Source organism: Triticum aestivum, chromosome 5D (genome assembly GCF_018294505.1).
Source record: "Triticum aestivum cultivar Chinese Spring chromosome 5D, IWGSC CS RefSeq v2.1, whole genome shotgun sequence".
Classification (NCBI taxonomy): domain Eukaryota; kingdom Viridiplantae; phylum Streptophyta; class Magnoliopsida; order Poales; family Poaceae; genus Triticum; species Triticum aestivum.
In genome coordinates, this window is record NC_057808.1 from 138,472,882 (window position 1) to 138,491,422 (window position 18,541).

Consider the following 18,541-nt stretch of genomic DNA (forward strand, 5'->3'; position numbering starts at 1 on the left):
GCAGTATAATTTATCGTATTTATTTGCGTATGTATGCACACATCAGATTAGGGTAAACTATGCAGGACTTACCCAATCAAATCACTGAATATGAACTGACATATTCCCGAGGAAAGGTATGAAGACAACATGTCTTACACTGCATAACCTGGCTAAAGGATAATTAAACAAAAACTAAAATATAATAAACATGCATCAGAACGTGTGCAGTTTCATTATCAGACGATGAGTTTAAGACCTCAAATGAAGAGAAGTTATTACTTGAACCGATAACAAAAGATAATAAATAAAACACTTAAAAGAATACATGTAGGGTAGCAAAAATGAAAGTTGTTTGTTCTCGGTGAAAGCAATGCTCAATGCTCGCCGATCTAGAAAGTAATCAGTCAAACTCACATGTTCAACTATAGACCCCATTTTTTGCAAAATAAAACCATCAAAATGACATAGTGAGATGTAGACGATCATTATTAATGTGAAAGAGAGTTTGACATAAAAATGAATAATGGTCCCTTTTCTTGTGTTTTGCGTACTACTCAACATGCCTATGCATTAAGCTAGGGGGAAATGTTTTCACACATGTACGACTCATAATGCGAACATTGGCTCATCTCCCAACATACTCAAGAAAGGCCTAGTAGAAAAATCAACATGCCAAGTGATAATAGAGAAGCAAAAGCGCGAAAAAGGGAAATAGAATATCAATCAGGATGAACCTGCTACGGAGGGGGTGGGTTGAATTGGGTCGCGGGCAATAGCGAGGGCTGGAGATTGTGCCAGCCATCACGCAAGGCACCAGTAGGTGATGGGTTTCACAACGACTTCGAATTATTCCAAGGATGAAACTTGGGCATTCTTGATCACGGGCACCGATGGATAGTTGTGGAGACGATGGAAAGGTCAACTCTACTACCTAAAGAGGAGATCAAGCACACCGGTTACTCTTGCATGAGGTAGATGGAAATCAACTTGTCTCTTCTTGAAACTACTAGTGGGCATTAGGAGAATGAGATTTAGTTGAGAAGGTGGAGAGGGAGAGAAAATCAACGCGTCATCAATACATTTTAATTGTGAAGGTGAAGATGGACAGGAGAATAAATACGTGGGAGATGACCGTGGCCTATGGAGAGGCATTGCTGGCATGGAGATGCTAACTGCTTGGGACAGAGTTTTTGGAAAAATAAAACAAAATGATCATTTAAGCAGATGAAGTGGCTTGACCAAATGATAATAATTTTTGGTAGCGGGAGGTGACTATTTAGGGATAGAGGATACCATTACGGCGACACACATCTGAATGCAATCAAATGGAGGAAAGACAAGAGCCTTGGCACACAGATGCTCCCAAACGCCCGTCTACCCTATTTTTCTCTAAAAATAGCATATTAACTTCATTATTGCAGTTATGAAGAAGAGTAACAATGAAATACACAATTTCCACAATCATAACAACATGCTAAATTTGTAGAGCATTAGGATAATTATATGAACAAATAATTAAAGATCAACGTTGTAATATACTCCCTTCGTTCCAAAATAAGTGTCGTTGATTTAGTACAACTTCAGTACAATGTTATACTAAGTCAGCGACACTTATTATCTAAAGTTGTACTAAGTCAACGACATTTTTTTAGGACGGAGTGATATATTGCGAAGCTGAAATTAAGGAGGCAAACAAATTCAAATAATTATGAATTTCATATGCTTATGTGTTAAGAAATCATAAGCAAAATTACATATTCAAACCTATCATCACAACTACAAAACCTAATAGGATTTTGGAAACATAGAGAGCATGCATATCTATGAGAGAAAGTCATTGGAGGTCAGATAATTAATTTTGCTCCATCAATGAAAATTGATGAATTGTTTGTTACGTTTCTCTTCCCACAAATACATTCACCACAAAGCTCTGTCATCAACTGGAAGAAACATAAAAATACAATTGCATGATTAGATAAGAACTTACTTACATAGGATAACCATAAACCGTATAATCAATGGGAAGCCGGTAGTTTGGCCATGTAAGTCTATGCTAATTACAATCAAAGATGAAGTACGGGTTGACCCAAATGCCAAACATAACAAAAGAGTAAACATGGAAACATATTATATACCAATTTTTTTGCTTCCTTCCAATACTACATCCTACTCGGATGTATTGGCGTTCCTGCACATAAACATACTTCCTTCATCCGCGAATAAGTGTACATCTAGCTTTTGTCTTAAGTCAAAATTTTAAAATTTTGACCAACTTTATAAAAAAGAGTAGTATCATATATGACATCAAATTGGTACATTATAAAACTACATTTTTAAACGAATATGGTGATGCTAATTTAGTGCCATAAATACGGTTACTTTTCCTTATAAAGTTGGTCAAAGTTTTAAAACTTTGACTTAAGGCAAAATGTAGATGTACACTTATTCGCGGACGGAGGGAGTACACAATTTTAGCATCCTTTCAAATCTATGTGCAACCTGAAAATGATCCTGAAAGGACACAACAATTCTCTATACTATGATTAAGCATATTATGTGAATTCTGACTTCTCTGAGATACATCAGAAGAGCGACATTTTCTCTCATATTATTTGCAACCCCAAATAAAGAAATACTCATAAAAAACCCAGTTGTAATCTTAGTTTACAAAATCGTATACTGAAGCTTGATGGGCTTGCTGCCAATGGTGATCATCCATCTATTCAACGAGAGAAAGGGATCCATCTAGGAAGTGGAATTGTGTCCCGATGACGAGATTCCTTAAGTCAAGGAGCAAACAACTTTTGACAACAGTACCGCAACCTAGTACTCCTTCCGCAACCGCTGGCGATGAATAGGCATGGGATTAACAGGACATCCTTGATGGGTCTTCATAGAAGACGGTGACTAAAGGTTGCGAGCCCTGTTAGTCCCTTGATTAGAAATTGGTGGAACGAAAAAGGACAGGGAAGAACGTCATCGTTGTAACCATGGTGGTTGGTCGACGACGGTATCCCCGATCCACACAAACATGACTGCCTCCTCCTCCTCGTTGCACCATTGCCTAGTGCATCTCGCCGCATCTCATGAAAACTCTAGGGTTTTGGATAGAGAAGAGAGGGGCGGCTAGAAATCACACAGGAGGGTGCGTTCATGGATTTCGTTGCATGGGAGTCATGCAATTCCTTTATTTTCTTCCAATTGTTGATTGTGTGAGGTGGAAAAAACTAGATGGTTTGAGAAGAGGGTGAACCGGCGGACGAAGGAGCGAAACGGAAGGCGAAGCGAAATGAGAACACTTCTTATTTTTTGAGTAGGAGTGATGAATTTAAATAATAATTATTTTTAAGAAAAGCCTTTTGGCGCACTTTATCGGTGATGGTGTTATATTTGTCTACTTGCAAAGGGAGTTAGTGATATAAACATTCTTATATATTTATTTTCAGAGTACTTGGTTCGTCATATCATTTTTCAAACAATAAAGCTAGGATAAATTTTGGAGGTCGAATTTGAAGAATCATAGTAATTTGAAAGGACAAAATGATGCCACCTACAAAAATTATACTACTATATCCTGACGCAAACCGCTGTCTCACTGTAGCGCCGGGCCATCGGCCGGTGTAAACAGCGCACCACGGCGCACGCCGCCCCTCCCAGCTATTCTCTCCCTCTCCTCCCGACCCGACACAAGCCGAATTCCCCAACCCCTCCTAACCAAAGCACCGCGTCGGCGTCCCCTCCAAACCCTAGCCCCCCGCGCGCGCGAGTTGCGAGGAGGGCAGGAGGATGGACGGCCCCAAGAGGTCGCAGCTGCGGGTGCGGCTCCGGGTGACGGCACGCCGGCGGGGCGGCGATGGAGCGGACAGGGCCGGGCCGGGCGGTGGCACCGGGGGCGAGCGGAAGCGGCGCCTGGACGCCCCACTCATCAACTCCGCGGCCAAACTGCAGCGCCGCGAGATCGGGGGGCGGCAGCTCGCCGCGCGCGGCGGCGGCGCCGCGGCCGCCGTGCCTGAGCGGTTCCGGAACATGCAGCTCCAGGTAAGCTACCGACCGCGGCGTCCCCCTGCGCATTTTTGCGGATGGTGTGGCCGGTGGTCTCCGGATCTCTATGGTTTGGCTTCTCGTTGGTCGTAATTGAGGAGGTGAAGCCATCGTTTTGTGGCGCCGTGAATGGTTTGGGAGGCAAAATTGATGGGGAGTTTTGCTTGAGGGTGACTTTCTTTTGCGTTAACTTTTAAGGTTGTGATCCGGCAGAAGTTTTGGTTTTCGGGACCTAAGTTCGTTGAGTTCATACGGAAAAATGTCAGATCTTGAGGGTTGTTCTGAGGGTTCTGTATTGTGTAGGTAGCGTTGAGACTGTTACTTCTGGCATGCGGAGTTCCATTTCAGATAATTGAATTGCCAGGATCTGGGTTATGGCTACTGAATTGAGTTGTGGCGTCCCCTGTTAGGATTGGATCTTTGGTATTATGCTACGGGTTATTCAATAAGTGAACCAGATGGTTTAAAATGACATTTCATGAAATGGTTTTAAAAGGACCTTGCAAGTTCCAACTATCTCAATACGCACGTATCATATATTAAAGGGGTAGGAAAGGGTTACAGAAACCCTGCTGCCAGAGTGGGATTGTTACACGGTAGCCCACCGGCTACCATTCCACACACGTCCTACATCCAACTACTCTGGATACACCCACCGCTATGGCCGCGAGGAAATTCGCGCGATCACCCTTAAGGATCCCGGCCGACTGCCAAACACGCCCCTCCAAATCAATCCGACGTATGACCTCCTGGAATGACGGCAGGGCACCGTCAAAGATGATGGCATTCCTATGCTTCTATACCTCCCACAGCACCAAAGTGATGAGGGTCCTGAATGGAAACAATGGTGTTCACCAGGGCCATCCTATCTAACTGCACATATAATACCGAAGCAACTTTTTTACTAAGTAGTGATGTCTGTAATTTCGGAACCAATATTCCGACGCGAACTACTACCCCTGTTTCTAGATATAAGATGTTTTGGCAGTTTTAATTGAACTGCCAAAAAAGAAGTACCCCCTCTTATCCAAATTAATTGACGCACACTTAGTACAAAAGTTGTACTAAGTGTGCGTCAATTAATTTGGATCGGAGGGAGTACCACTAATTATATTATATCATTTTAACCATATGCATTTAGAGTGTTTACTTTCTTTCCAAAATAAGAAGTACCTCTAATTATACTATATTTGAGGAAAGGAAAAATGGCCTAAAAAAGAGGGGTCGTACACCGCTGAAGTACATGTCCGGGTCACGCCTATGTATATGGGTTATACTAGAGAAGAATTGAACAGGGCACCTTATCCTATGTAGCCATTACTGGTTGAACTTGCATCTGCCAGTGCAACTATGCACAATAACACACCACACAAAATTTTGGATAGCTGGAGTCTGGAGACTGCTTCAAGTCACTCGAGCTGACTCAGTTTGCCACCTTCGTTGACCTGGTTAGAGCATCTCCAACCGGTGACCTCAAATCCTCCTCATATGTCCGGGTGGACAGCCTGGATAGTGCTCGGACAAGAGAAAGAAGGAAAAAGGCTACCCAACCAGACCTCATAAATCATCCTCATATGTCTGAGCTGTCCGCGAACCTCAAATCCAGTCCATATGTGGGGAGGAAATGAGGGCGTCTGGGCGTGCCAGGACAGCCCGCCATGTCGAACCCGGACCACCCTGGACCACTTTTTTCTTTCTTTTCTCTTTCTCCATCCCCACCAATCATATGCATGTGCCCTGACAATTTGGGGGGACACCGCTGCATGCATGGACAAATCAGTGTTCGAAACGGACACACCCGGACACTGACCGGGTGTGTACGCGGACATATAGGGGCTCAGATTAGGCAAGTCTGTTTGGAGATGCTCATACAATTTTCTGTTGCTTGTTGAAAAGCATATGTTTTGGGGGTATTTTGCAGCCTTAATAAGCTAGCTTAAATAGCTTGTTACTTGCAGAAGACTGGATTTGAGCCTGGAAGCATTTGTGATTATACTTCTCGACGTGGCTATTTTCCACTCCCTCCGTCCCATAATGTAATAAGTTTTTTGACACTACAGTAGTGTCAAGAAATGTCTTACATTATGGGACAGAGGGAGTACGTTAGATAAGCTTAAACTGTGTCACTTCCATGTGATAGTTATAATGCTCAAGATAACTCAGTGCTGACCTGCTGGATCCTGATTCCTTATTTGCTGAATTAGTGGTTCTATTGTTTTTTCCTCAACTTCGGTTTTTGTAGTAGAAGGCCCAAAATGGGCATATCGTTACATATTTAGCTAGTGAAATTTCAGCTAAGGTGTAGAACTTGTGTCTATATGTAATCTGGTACTCCCTTCACAAATATAAGATGTTCTGAACTTTTTTCTGAATCGGATATATATATATATACACACACACATATATGTTTTAATGTGTTTGTTCACTCATTTCAGTCAGTATGTAGTCCATATTCAAATATCCAAAACATCTTATATTTATGAACGGAGGGAGTACTAACTAAGACTTCCACTATGTACAATTGCTCACCTTTTATGTTATTCTTATTTGGGAAAAATTACATTATATTTTCCTCTTAATATGAATCATCTAAATAAGAGTAAAGCGACATCATAAATAGCTTCCAGTATGTATAATTGCTCATCCTGTATGGGGTTCTTAATTGAGAAAAAACTACATTACATGTTCCTCTTAATATGAATCATCTAAATATGAGTAGATTGACATTATTAATATATATTTGGTGCAGGAAGAGTTTGACACATATGATCATGATGCTCACCTATTTGTGAAGCTACAGTTTCTCAAAAAAAGATCCAAAATTATTGAGATCGTCGCAGCAAAAGATATTATATTTGCTCTTGCTCACTCTGGGCTTTGTGCTGCTTTTAGTCGAGGTAGGTATTTGCACCTCCTGTAAAACGTGTCTGTATTTGACAGGCAGTGATGAAGACCAGTGATGTTATTTGACCTCTTGCATTGTGTTTTTGTTTCTGCAGTAACAAATAAGCGGTTATCCTTCTTGAATTTAAGCCCGGACGAAGTGATCCGGAGTTTGTTCTACAACAAGAACAACGATTCACTTATTACTGTCTCAGTTTATGCATCAGACCATTTTAGCACATTGAAGTGCAGAACAACCCCAATCGAGTAAGAGCATATGCTAATGCCTTAATCTGTAACTTGTCAAGAAACACTCTTATATATATTTTACTGTTACCTGTGATTTTCTATATGTACAAGTTATGCAATTGCATTTTTAGTTTTTTTTTTTCTTTTTCATGATAATGTCGCTATTTTCATTGAATACAGTTAACTTACTAAAGTTCTTATATGTTCAATATATATGCGTTCTTTCAGGTATATAAGGAGGGACCAATTAGATGCTGGGTTTCCTCTTTTTGAATCGGAATCTCTGAAGTGGCCTGGCTTTGTTGAGTTTGATGATGTAAATGGAAAAGTACTCACTTACTCGGCCCAGGATGGGTACGCCTTCTTAAACATTCGTCACATTATAATGTGCACTAAACAATGTTTACTGTTGTAATGGTCATACTTTTTCTGGCAGTATCTACAAGGTTTTTGATTTGAAGAACTATTCCTTTCTATATTCAATACCTGATACTAATGTGCAGGAGATCAAGATTAGGTCTGCACCCTTTTCCTTGTTTATTATATTTTTCGTTTTCATATTCGAACCATGTCAAGTTACTCCTTTGATTTCTCCTTTCAGTCCAGGAATTATGCTCTTAATATATGATCGAACGCCAAGTTATGTTCCTTTGAAGATATTATCTATTGAAGATGGAAAGCCACTCAAATTATTCAAGCACTTGTTGCACCGCGGCAAGAAAATTGATTTTATTGAGCAATTCAATGAGAAGCTCCTTGTGAAGCAAGAAGACGAGAACCTTCAGATACTTGATGTATGGCACGATACATCAGTTTATTATACTTATCTTGTAACTTTTACTGTTTTGCAAGCCTAATAGCTTCTTCTTCATGAAGGTACGAAGTTCTGAGCTAATTGAAATCAGTATTGAGAAGTTTATGACCCCATCAGCATTCATTTTTCTGTATGAGAACAATCTCTTCTTGACATTCCGAAACAGAACAGTTGCTGTATGGAATTTCCGAGGAGAGCTTGTTACATCATTTGAGGACCATTTGCTATGGCATCAAGATTGTAGTACCAACAATATTTACATTACAACTGACCAGGATCTGATTATATCCTACTGTAAATCCAATGCAGCGGCTGATGACGGTACAGGTGCACCCTAGTTTCTTCTTCAACAATTAAATTGCATTATTTGTGTCCAACTACTTCCTGTCATTTGGATAGTCTGCCCACAGTGGCAAGTTGTACTTGCATGTATGCTCTGTCATCTACGGATTGCTAATATCAATATATTGGGCAGTTATACAAAGATAAGATATGGTATATGACCAGATAAATGTGATTAAATTCATTTGGTTTTGTACAACTAGTTATGGAAAATTATCTTAACTCAAGTGATGCACATGCAGCTTCTTCAATTGGATCCATCAACATGAGCGACATTATGACTGGCAAGTGCATTGCCAAGATTGCAGCGAATGATCCTGCCCTTAGTATCGCCCCTCGCAAGAATGGTAGCCCTTCAATCTGGAGTAGTATCCCAGAAGCTCTGGAGGATGTCACAGCACTGTTCTATGATGAGGACAGGAACGAGATCTACACTGGCAACAGTCAGGGGCTGGTGCATGTATGGTCCAGTTAGGTGGTATATATATACATGTCACTTTTTGATGTGATGAGAAGATTGGATGCACTCAGTGCTGCATTCTGTATCATCTCCGGGTTTGGCTACCTCTGCAGTAGAATGTAATTCCTGGGGGGCAGTATGAGAAAATGTAGTTCCCTGTAAATATTTTGTGTGATAGTGTTATCTACCATGCTATAGTTAGTTTAGAAAATGCTCATCTACAGCTTTCTGTAGGAACCTTGTGCTATTTTTCATGTATGTCCATGAAATGATGCATTTTCGACAAATTTCCATGTTTCTTGACTCTGGTAATCATCTTTGGAATTTACTGAGAGGGCATAACAATGCTATGTACCCACTTCATTTGCGTTGAGAAGAAATAAGTACTCCCTGTCCCATAATATAGGACGTTTTTGCAAGCTAACATAGCTTGTGAAAACGTCTTGTATTATGGGACGGAGGGAGTACAAGAGAAAGGGTGCCAAAGTGTGTCTCTTCTTGTACCTTGAGCGTGTTTGTGTGTCTTGTATCCTGGGAAACCCAACAGGTGGCGGACTGTGTAGACCCAACAGGTGACTTGATTGGTGCCTGTGATAGGTGGGTTGAGTGATTGTAACATCAGCATAATGATGCCTGTGATAGGCTGGTTGAGTGATTATAACATCAGCATAAGCAAATTTGGTCATCGCCTCCTGTTACCTGAGCATTTTCAGTTCCAATTCAAGTTCTGTAACCAACAAAACGCACAGCGAGCCTGGGGGACCCTCTCCCCCCTTCTCTGTCGTTCCGGGTGGGAGGGGCTGAGGACCCTAGGGCTTTGGTCCGGTGGTGGTAGGGTTAGACATGAATTTAGTGTTAGCTTTAGTTCAGCGGTGGTGAGATGATGACGGGGCCGTTGGCATCGAATAAGATACCCCCCCTCCCCCCGCGTCCTTATTCCGGTGATGCTTCTTCGTATCGTCAGAAGGTGTGTAGAAGATGGTGTGTCCTTAGATCTGGTGTGTAGAAGATGGTGCGTCCTTAGATCTGGCTCTCCAAGTCAGGTGTCTTTTCTACGGGTTTATCTTGGTCGCGATGTCCTGTGTTCTTTGGCTCCAGCTTTGACGGATGAAGACTGGTCATTCTCAGCCTCAATGGAGAGCGTGTGAGAGTTGTCTTCCCCAACTGTATTTGGCCGAAACCAGGGCATTTTACATGCCATCTTGGACATTTTTCTTTTCTTTTGAGGCGGCAATTCGCTACGTAAATCATAGTCGCCGACATTTTCTAGTCTGCATCGATGACTTTCTGACCTGTGCTTCTACAAGCTCTTGGGTTTAAACAGGTTTGCTCCGTTGTGACAAAGGCCAGAAGGCAGCAACGAGCTTTTCTTATGGCGCGTCGCTAGTGGATGCAGGAGGAAGAAACTTTGACCCCTCAAAGATTTGGATGTATTTTCATTTTTTATAAGTGTTTTTGTAGGAGTTTGTGCTACTTAATCTATGGCCTTGGTCTTTTTCCATAAAAAATCTAGCCGCCTGCTTCTTAACCTGGTTGAAGCACCAAAATGGCATTCTCTAGCGTTCACACCGTGTGTCTGGACCTCCTTAAGTTCGGATCAAGTGGAGTCGATGGACAATAAGTTGAAGCCTAGGAATAATTGATTGATCAGTACATGGATCAACTGGAGCAAGAATGTCGGACGGAAAGTGGTTGCCTATGTTGCCGAGGGAGATGTTCGACCTAGGCCCATGGAGGAAGGAAACATCAATCTGGGCGCTCCTCTAAGTAATCCCCAGTCGACCTATTCACATAATAGGGTTTATTAATTGGTAAATGGCAAATTTGGGGGTATTGAAATCCTTAGTACGCATGTGTTATTCAACCTCAGATCAGTATGCTTGAAGTGTGAAATATGTGTATGAAACTCCGATTAAGATATTTTGTGTGGGGTCTTCAAATTTTAAGGTAAGCCAACACTAAGGAAAATTTGTACGGGGTTTTATAATCGGTAAAAGGGATTGGATTTCATGCGAATGCAAAACAAGTCAACATAGAACCACGCGATTCATTTGAATGAAAACAGATAAGAGCAAGGCCGAGGGTTCAACGATTGAGTGAGATACAAAAGATCAGAGGAAAGCGATCAATCAGATGCAAGGAGAAGGAGAGAGAGGTTGGAGAATGCTACGCGTTCTTTTTTATGAAGGAACAAGGTGGTCGAATATAGTCAAAAAACTGGTCGGTGAGCATATCGGTTTATGGTGCGGTTTCTGACTTGTGGCCACCTTGAGATGTTTGGTGTCTCGTTCACATTAGCTACTGCTTTACCAGAAATAAACAGAAGATCACATCGCAGCCTAAGAACGACACGTTAGAGCAACTACAATGGGGCAACCCATTTCATCCGTGGCCGTCCGTTTGGATCGGCGTGGACACAAAAGGCGGCCCAACGCGCCGACCCAGACGCGCATCCTTTTTCGTCCGCAGGCGACCTATTCCCGACCCATTTCTTAGCCGAATTTGTGTCGGCGCGGACACGCGACGGACGCGCGCGCGCTCGCCTACTCCTGTCCCCGGGCCCGCTGGTCTGTGGCACATTGGCCTCCCGTCTCACCCCCGGCCAACAGGCAACCCACACCCGCCTCCTCCATCGCCGACGCCGCTGCCCATTTTTCCGGCGACTCTTCCAGCTGCCGCCGCCTCCACATCCGCCCAGCAACGCCGCCCCTCCCCCGCGTTGCCCTCCGCCGCCGTTTTGCCGCCGGGGAGCAAACTGCTTCCCATCGCCGCTTCCTCCACCGCACAGCCGCCCGCGACCAAGAAGCCGCCTCGCCGCCCCTGCCACATCCGACCGGCACGCTCGTCGGACGCCGTCACTCTTGTCGGACGCCGGCAGGGCAGCTAGCTGGTCTGTGGGCGCTGCGACACCCCTCGCCGGCCGTCTCCTTCGTCGACGCCCGCATCGACAGTTTGCCAAGGTACGAGATGGACTCCACCGACGAGTTCTTTTTCCACAATTTCCTTTGCAACTCCGACGATTCGTCGTCCGACGACGAGGAGGAGATATTGGCTGCTGTGTTGGTCCATCACCACCTCAACAGCCAGCGGCCGTTGTTCCGTGGCTCCATTCCGGGCCACCTTCCGGCGTTGAATCGCAACCGAGAGAGCTGGCATTTCCTTCTCTGGAAGGACTACTTTGATACAACAAACCCGTTGTTCAAACATCACAAATTCCGCCGCCTGTTCCGTATGAGTAGGCATGTTTTCAACCGTATTAGAGAGGGAGTGGTCGGCTATGATGACTACTTCGAGTGCAAAGAGGATGCCGTCAACAAGATTGGTTTCTTCTCTTATCAGAAATGCACTGCCGCCATCCGGATGCTTGCATACGGAGTGCCCGGTGATCTCATTGACGAGTACGTCCGTATGAGCGAGTCTACATGCCTAGAGTCCCTGTATAAGTTCTGCAAGGCCGTTATTGTTGTGTTTGGCCCTGAGTACTTGAGAGAGCCAACAGCTGAAGATACAGCCCGTTTGTTGGCGATGAATGCCAGCAGGGGCTTCCCGGGGATGCTTGGCAGTATAGACTGCATGCACTGGGGGTGGAAAAACTGCCCTTCTGCTTGACAAGGGCAGTATAAGGGACATGTCAGGGCTTGCACTGTCATACTAGAGGCCGTGGCGTCTCAAGATCTCTGGATCTGGCACTCTTTCTTTGGCATGGCTGGATCACACAATGATATCAACGTGCTTCAGCGCTCGCCGGTGTTTGCTAGGCTTGCCGAAGGCAACAGCCCACCGGTGAACTTTACTGTCAACGGCCACAACTACTACAAAGGGTACTATCTGGGTGACGGTATATATCCTCAGTGGACCACTATTGTCAAGACAATACCCAACCCTGTCGGAGAGAAAAGGAAAAGATTTGCCCAAGAGCAAGAGAGTGCTAGAAAGGATGTCGAGTGTGCCTTTGGTGTTTTGCAATCTCGATGGGGCATCGTTCGGTATCCTGTTAATATTTGGAGCACGCAGAAACTGTGGGAGGTGATGACTGTCTGTGTGATCATGCACAATATGATCGTAGAAGACGAGTGCCCGGAACGTCTGTACGATCAGGGCTTTTAGTTTCAGGGTAAGAATGTTGTGCCTGAGCATGGAGTAGCGGCAACATTTGAGCAGTTCACTCAATTTCATGAAGACATGCGTGATTGGGAAACTCACGTGCAACTGCAAAATGATTTGGTTGAGTATATGTGGGCTCATGTTGGCAACCAATAGATGTATTTTCTTTTATTCGTTTGCAAAACTATGTGAAACATTTTTATTTGTATTTGGCTTGTAAAACTATACTATTTATTTGGGCAGCCAGACTAACCATTTTCATTTGATAATATGTTGAATGCAAATCAATATACAATTGGGCGGCCAGCCGGCCACGCCGGCACATATGAGTCGGCGCGTTGGGCGCACTGCCGACCCAAATGCAAAGCTGGACGGATGCCGGACGGGCGGCCGATCCAAACAGACAAAAGACGGACAAATGCGCTGTCCGTTTGGATCGGCCCATTGAAGTTGCTCTTATTAACTGCTCCATCTACAGCTATGGCAACGATAACAGCTCCAGCTGAATATCAGAGGATCCCGACCACAAAATGAGGGCGTCCGTTCTTCCAATCAGGAAATCCCAACGAGCAGCTTGGGCAGATTTTGACGAATCTGCTTCCTTTATTGCCCAGGTGATGATCTGTCCAGGACTTACAAAATCTATCTCATCTAATTCCGTCTTATGTGCAAACACCACGATTTGCATCACAAGCCTGTGTCTACTCTTCTCTTCCTTCAGCTGCACATATTAAAGGACCTCTTCATTTTGGGAGACGAGCTCTGGAGTACAGTCCGGAGGATAACAAGAAAACACCCTGGCAGATCCGGTCACCTCCACGCAACACTCCATCTAGTTCTTCATCTCCGACTCGATAAGGTGGCGCCGACGTTCGCCTGGCCGCTCCCGCCACTGTCGGCAGTGGAAACAAAGCTGAGCCAGCGAACATAGAGCCACGACATCCAACCGAGGTGAGAATTCAGTAAGTGAGCGACCTTTTGAAGATGCGAAAGAGGTTGGACGAGAGGAGAGAATGGTTTGGGAGGGAGGGAGAAGGATGCAGTACTAGAGACACGATCCCGCTATGAGATTTTGAATGCGCCTAACAAAAAGGCGACTAACTTAGACATGACTGTAGAAGTGCATCCTCTAGCCAATGCAACCAAAAGACCGATCTGATGAAAGAGATTAGGCAGCACATTGTACATCAACACTCCCCTCACGTGTGGCTCCCTCGGGCCTGAACGTGGACCGAAAATGGGCTGCAATTTAATTGCGCCAGCCGGGTCTTGAACTCGAGACCTCTTGGCTCTGATACCATATAGAAGTGCATGCTCTAGCCAATGCAATCAAAAGACCGATCTGATGGAAGAGACTAGGCAACACATTATACGTCAACAATGACCACCCTGGGTGTCATCAACGCAGGTCGCATGGCACCTCCAGGCTCCAACCGAGCTGGATTGGAAGGCATAACCTGGTAAGCAGCGGTGTGAGAGGCACACCTTTTTTTTGAAAAATCCAACAAATTGCTGGCTTCAATTAGATTAAGCAGAAAGCAGCGGAAGAACAACATGGGGTGGATTCGAAGATCAAAGAGAAAAGAAAAAAGGCAACCCTATTGGCTGCCCAACAACACTACACTTACACGGCGGAACGCCATCCACCCACAGCACGACAACGCAGCTCCGACTCCGGCGGAGATCTACAGAGAGCAAAGCAATGCTGGCGTTAAGGAAGATCACCGAACGGACCACTTGTCGCCCGTCATCGTACACCACCGGTGCCCCGCACCGTAGCTTCGATTTCATAGCAACAAGCAGCCGAGGTAGTCTCACGGACACGCCAGAGAAGAGCCGACTACCACGACCAATGCCACACCTCCAAAAATGCTCACCATGTTATCGTTGCCACAGAAGCCAAACCGCCCCATTGCCGGACGGACACGACCGAGCAGCACAAACAACCTCCCCCACCTATCACTGGTCCCTCTGGCCGGTAAGGAGCTCCTAGAACGATGCCCCAAGAGGTGCGACGCACGTCGCCATCATCGTCCGATCCTAGGGGATCAAGGGTTTCCCCCGAGCATCCTTGCGTAGTGGAGCGAGCAGGAACGCTTCAACGGCGCCTTCAAGAAGGAAGCGGCGCCCACATGCATTGCCGTCGCCTACCCCAGCCCAAGAACCGGCAGCAGAGTCTTCACCCGGCGCTGCACCTCCGACCACCAAACCCAAGCCAGACCACCGCCGCAAACACACGGTCGGCGGCCGCCGGCCCCACGCGCCCAACGTCCGCCGCAACCACCTTTAGAACGGGACGCCGGGGCCCAGATCTCCATCGTTGCCGCCGGTCCACGCCGGATAGAGCCGCCGGCCCCATGCGCTCGACGGTCGTCACGGCCTCCTCGCAGAACAGGACGCCGGGGCCCGATCTGCTTCACACCGCCCCTGGAGCCCAACTAGCCACCGGCCACCGGTGCACAGAGCCGTCTACAGCCCACGCGCCGCCGAGAAGCTGACTCCCGCCTGACCCATCTCCTCTGCCGCAGCACCGAGCAAGAGCCCGTCCGACGGCGGCCCTCTTCAGATCCAGCAGGGGCTCGCCCTGGTGCGGCGCGCCCGCAACCCGCGCGGCCACCGCATGCCCCAGGCCGCAGCCATCCCTGCCTCGCCGCCCGCGCCGCTCAACAGAGGAGCTCCACCATCGCGCCCAACTCGCCAGATCCGCGCCCTCCTCGGGGTCGCCAAATCCGCAGCCTCTCCGACACAACCAAGTTGCGCCCCCTTACGCGCGCCTCCCCACGCTCGAACGCGGCCGCCCAGCCCGTGCGCGCACCGGCGCGGGAGCAGCGCCCTGGATCCCGCCGAGATGAGCAGCCCGCGCTGCTGGAGCTCAGACGGGAGGAGGAAGTGCCCCGCCGCCGCCAAGCCACGCAGGCTTTGCCCGACGACGTCTGCCGGCGGCGGCGAGGGGAAGATGGCCGGTGGATCTGCGCTGGCGGTGGCTAGGTTTTCGCCCCCCTGACCGCCCGCGGGAGCGACCGGAGGAGCGCTTGTTGACTTCACAAAGAAAATAATAGAGGCACACCTTTCCATAAACGACATAAGCCGCACTGGCCATGTTCGGACAAGGCTCACCACAACTAACATCTTGATGAATTTTGATGTCCATCAGTCACGGATAGTATGTCGTATTGAATTCATGCACCAGCCAACTCATCTAAAAGTCTGAACTGATGGAGGTGGGCAATATATTTCAACACTCCTCCTCATGTCTAGGCTATTTTAGTTCTTAGACGTGGGTTTGATGTAGGCCACAGAATCATTTTTTATAATACAGCGTTGGCAGGGTCTTGAACTCAAGACCTCTTGGCTCGGATACCATATTGAATTCATGCACCAGCCAACTCATCCAAAAGTCCGAACTGATGGAGGTGGACAATATATTTCAACATGTCGGCGCTCTCCAAAAAGGGCCAAAAACACTTAATCATTCGCCGCTTCTTGCTTCAATGGCAACTTCTTGGAAAAGTAGATTTCGCCTTTAGCTCAGGTATGATTCATGGGTCCCATGCTGTTAGGGTGATCATCGACCATGCTCAAACCCTTCTAGTGACAAGGCGCCTTCACGTTTACCCTACACGCCTGTCATTAGGCACAAAAGGGAGAGGCCAGATTCTGAAATAAAATTTTCAGTGTCGGTGCACGAGTTAAGTTTGGGGATGGCTCATTTAGTACCGACAGGTACCAGTCGTAAGCATTTCTCTCCCACACAAGACCAATGTAAGTGACAGTCATAAGCATATTTCTCTTCTACACAAGACCAATGTAAATTCCACGGCATTTTTGGTAAGATCTATGAACGGGAGTGTCTAACAATTGTATCCTGGTCAACCAACCATTGTAACGGTTGAAAAAACCTGCCCCCGTGTCGTCTCATCCGAGGCGACACGAGCGGAAACCTACCCCCTTCTGTGTGGTTCATCGGATCCGGGCGGATCGACTGCATCGCCGGCGAGTCCCTGGGCTTCTTCCCAGCAACTCTTCTCCGGTGTGGCGGCTTGCGAGCAGTGGCTCTCGCGGGTGGCAGCCTTGGCAGTTTCGTCGGTGGGCTATAGATCTTCGGGTGAATGCTCTTCTCCGGCAAGTAGGGGCGGGTGCAGCCCCCCTTCCTGCTCTGTGGGCGCTTGCAGTGGTGGGATGCCAGATCTGGCTCGTCGGCGTCTGGCTGACGAGGAGTTGTGCTGCTTGGTAGTTCTCCGATGCTTCCGGCGCGGTGGCTCTGCGAGAGGTGGGTGTGCCAGCAAGGGTGATGTGCGTGAGGGTGCTGGTGGTGTTGGATTGCTCCGGGCAAAAGCTTGCCCGGTCTTGCCGGCCGGCGGCGTCAGCGTCTGTGGGCGTCGTTTAACCTCCTTGGAGGTGTCGTCGTGGAGTCCCGCATCCTCCTACACCCTCTTGTTCGGGTGGAAGCATAAGGCCTGGCTGGGTCGGGCGAGGGCGTCGACATCGTTGCTTCCCTCTTTGGGGCGTCGCCTTGAAGTGCTTCAGATTCCGTTTGCGCGCTCCATGGGTTGGGCGCTCGCGGCATTGCGGCTGGCAGGTGCCCGTTCGGCAATGCGGATGTTTGCGCGGCTTCCTGTATGTGGCAACGATGGCGGCTTTGGGCGGAGTCAGGGGTGTTGTTGTGCCCTGCTAGTCGGTCTCTTTCGGCGTGTTTGAGGGGTTGCCATTCATCACTTTGTTTCTATGAAGTCGGAGCTATCGAGGAGGATCTGGTGGTGACGATGACACGAGGCACGTGGTTGGTTTCAGCGCTGGCTCGACACAAGTCCAAAGCTTTTCTCCTACAATGCTCGTCGATAGGGTAGGAGATGCCTGGTCGTCGACATGTGTGGCCAACCGTTTGGCATCAGCTGGCGCAGGCCTCGATGCTTGTTTGCGATGAAGGCTTCTTCGATGGTTGTCGATGGTGGAGTTAGAGTCAACCTCGCGAAGGCGTGATGACGATGACGCCATGATGCAACCTCGACATCATGTGGTGGGTTGTCTGGTCGCCCTGTATGCCTTGTTTTGTGAGCGTGATGTGACGGTTTTTGTCTGATTTTTCAATAACTATTTTTTAGTGAATCAGGCCCCAAGGGACCGCGTTTAAAAAAAACAACTCCTTTGGTCGCTCCCGCGGGTGGCCTGGGAGTGAACCAAGCCGCCAACGCCAGCGCCAGCGCCACAGCCCCCGTTCCTCCTCCCCTTGCCGCCACCGGAGGGCGTCGCCGAGGCCCTTCCCTCCTCTCGCTCGGATTTGGCTGGCGCGGGCTGCCCGAATCGACAGGGGTTCATGTGCTGCGCTGGCGAGGATGCTCGCGTCCGTGGTGTGGCGGCGAGGCCCCTTCGGCCGGGCCGCCCGCGTGCAGGGGCTCTCAGTGGCCTGGTCGGTGCAGAGGTGCGGGGTGGTATGCCCGGCGAATCGGTCGTCTTCGAAGCAGGGGCTGCGGATGCAAAGGATCTGACGTCTCCGATTCCCGGCGTGCACGTGGTGCTACGCGTCGGTGTGTCTGGTCCAGGGCTGCGGCCGGGAACCGCGGTGGTTCTCGGCCTCGGGCGGCGCTCCTCGTTCCTTGCTGGCATGGTGTGCTATGCGGGGCGCGGTGGCTCGTGCTGCGTCCGGTGGCACTGGTTCTGGCCGGCCG

General features: G+C 47.6%; 1 protein-coding gene across 2 annotated transcripts; it reads left to right on the forward strand.

Moving 5' to 3' along the window:
* Window positions 1–3,587: 3,587 nt before the first annotated feature.
* On the forward strand, window positions 3,588–9,129 carry LOC123119912 (uncharacterized). Of its 2 annotated transcripts, XM_044539880.1 has the most exons (8): window positions 3,589–4,020; window positions 6,773–6,920; window positions 7,023–7,173; window positions 7,384–7,509; window positions 7,592–7,672; window positions 7,757–7,949; window positions 8,032–8,296; window positions 8,554–9,129. In XM_044539880.1, exons 1-8 carry the CDS (start codon window positions 3,769–3,771, stop codon window positions 8,784–8,786), a joined length of 1,449 nt encoding a protein of 482 aa, XP_044395815.1. In that variant the 5' UTR covers window positions 3,589–3,768; the 3' UTR covers window positions 8,787–9,129. The 2 variants fall into 2 exon arrangements, with proteins under 2 accessions (XP_044395816.1, XP_044395815.1); XM_044539881.1 differs by lacking the exon at window positions 7,592–7,672 and having other exon boundaries at window positions 3,588–4,020.
* The last annotated feature ends 9,412 nt before the right edge of the window (window positions 9,130–18,541 follow it).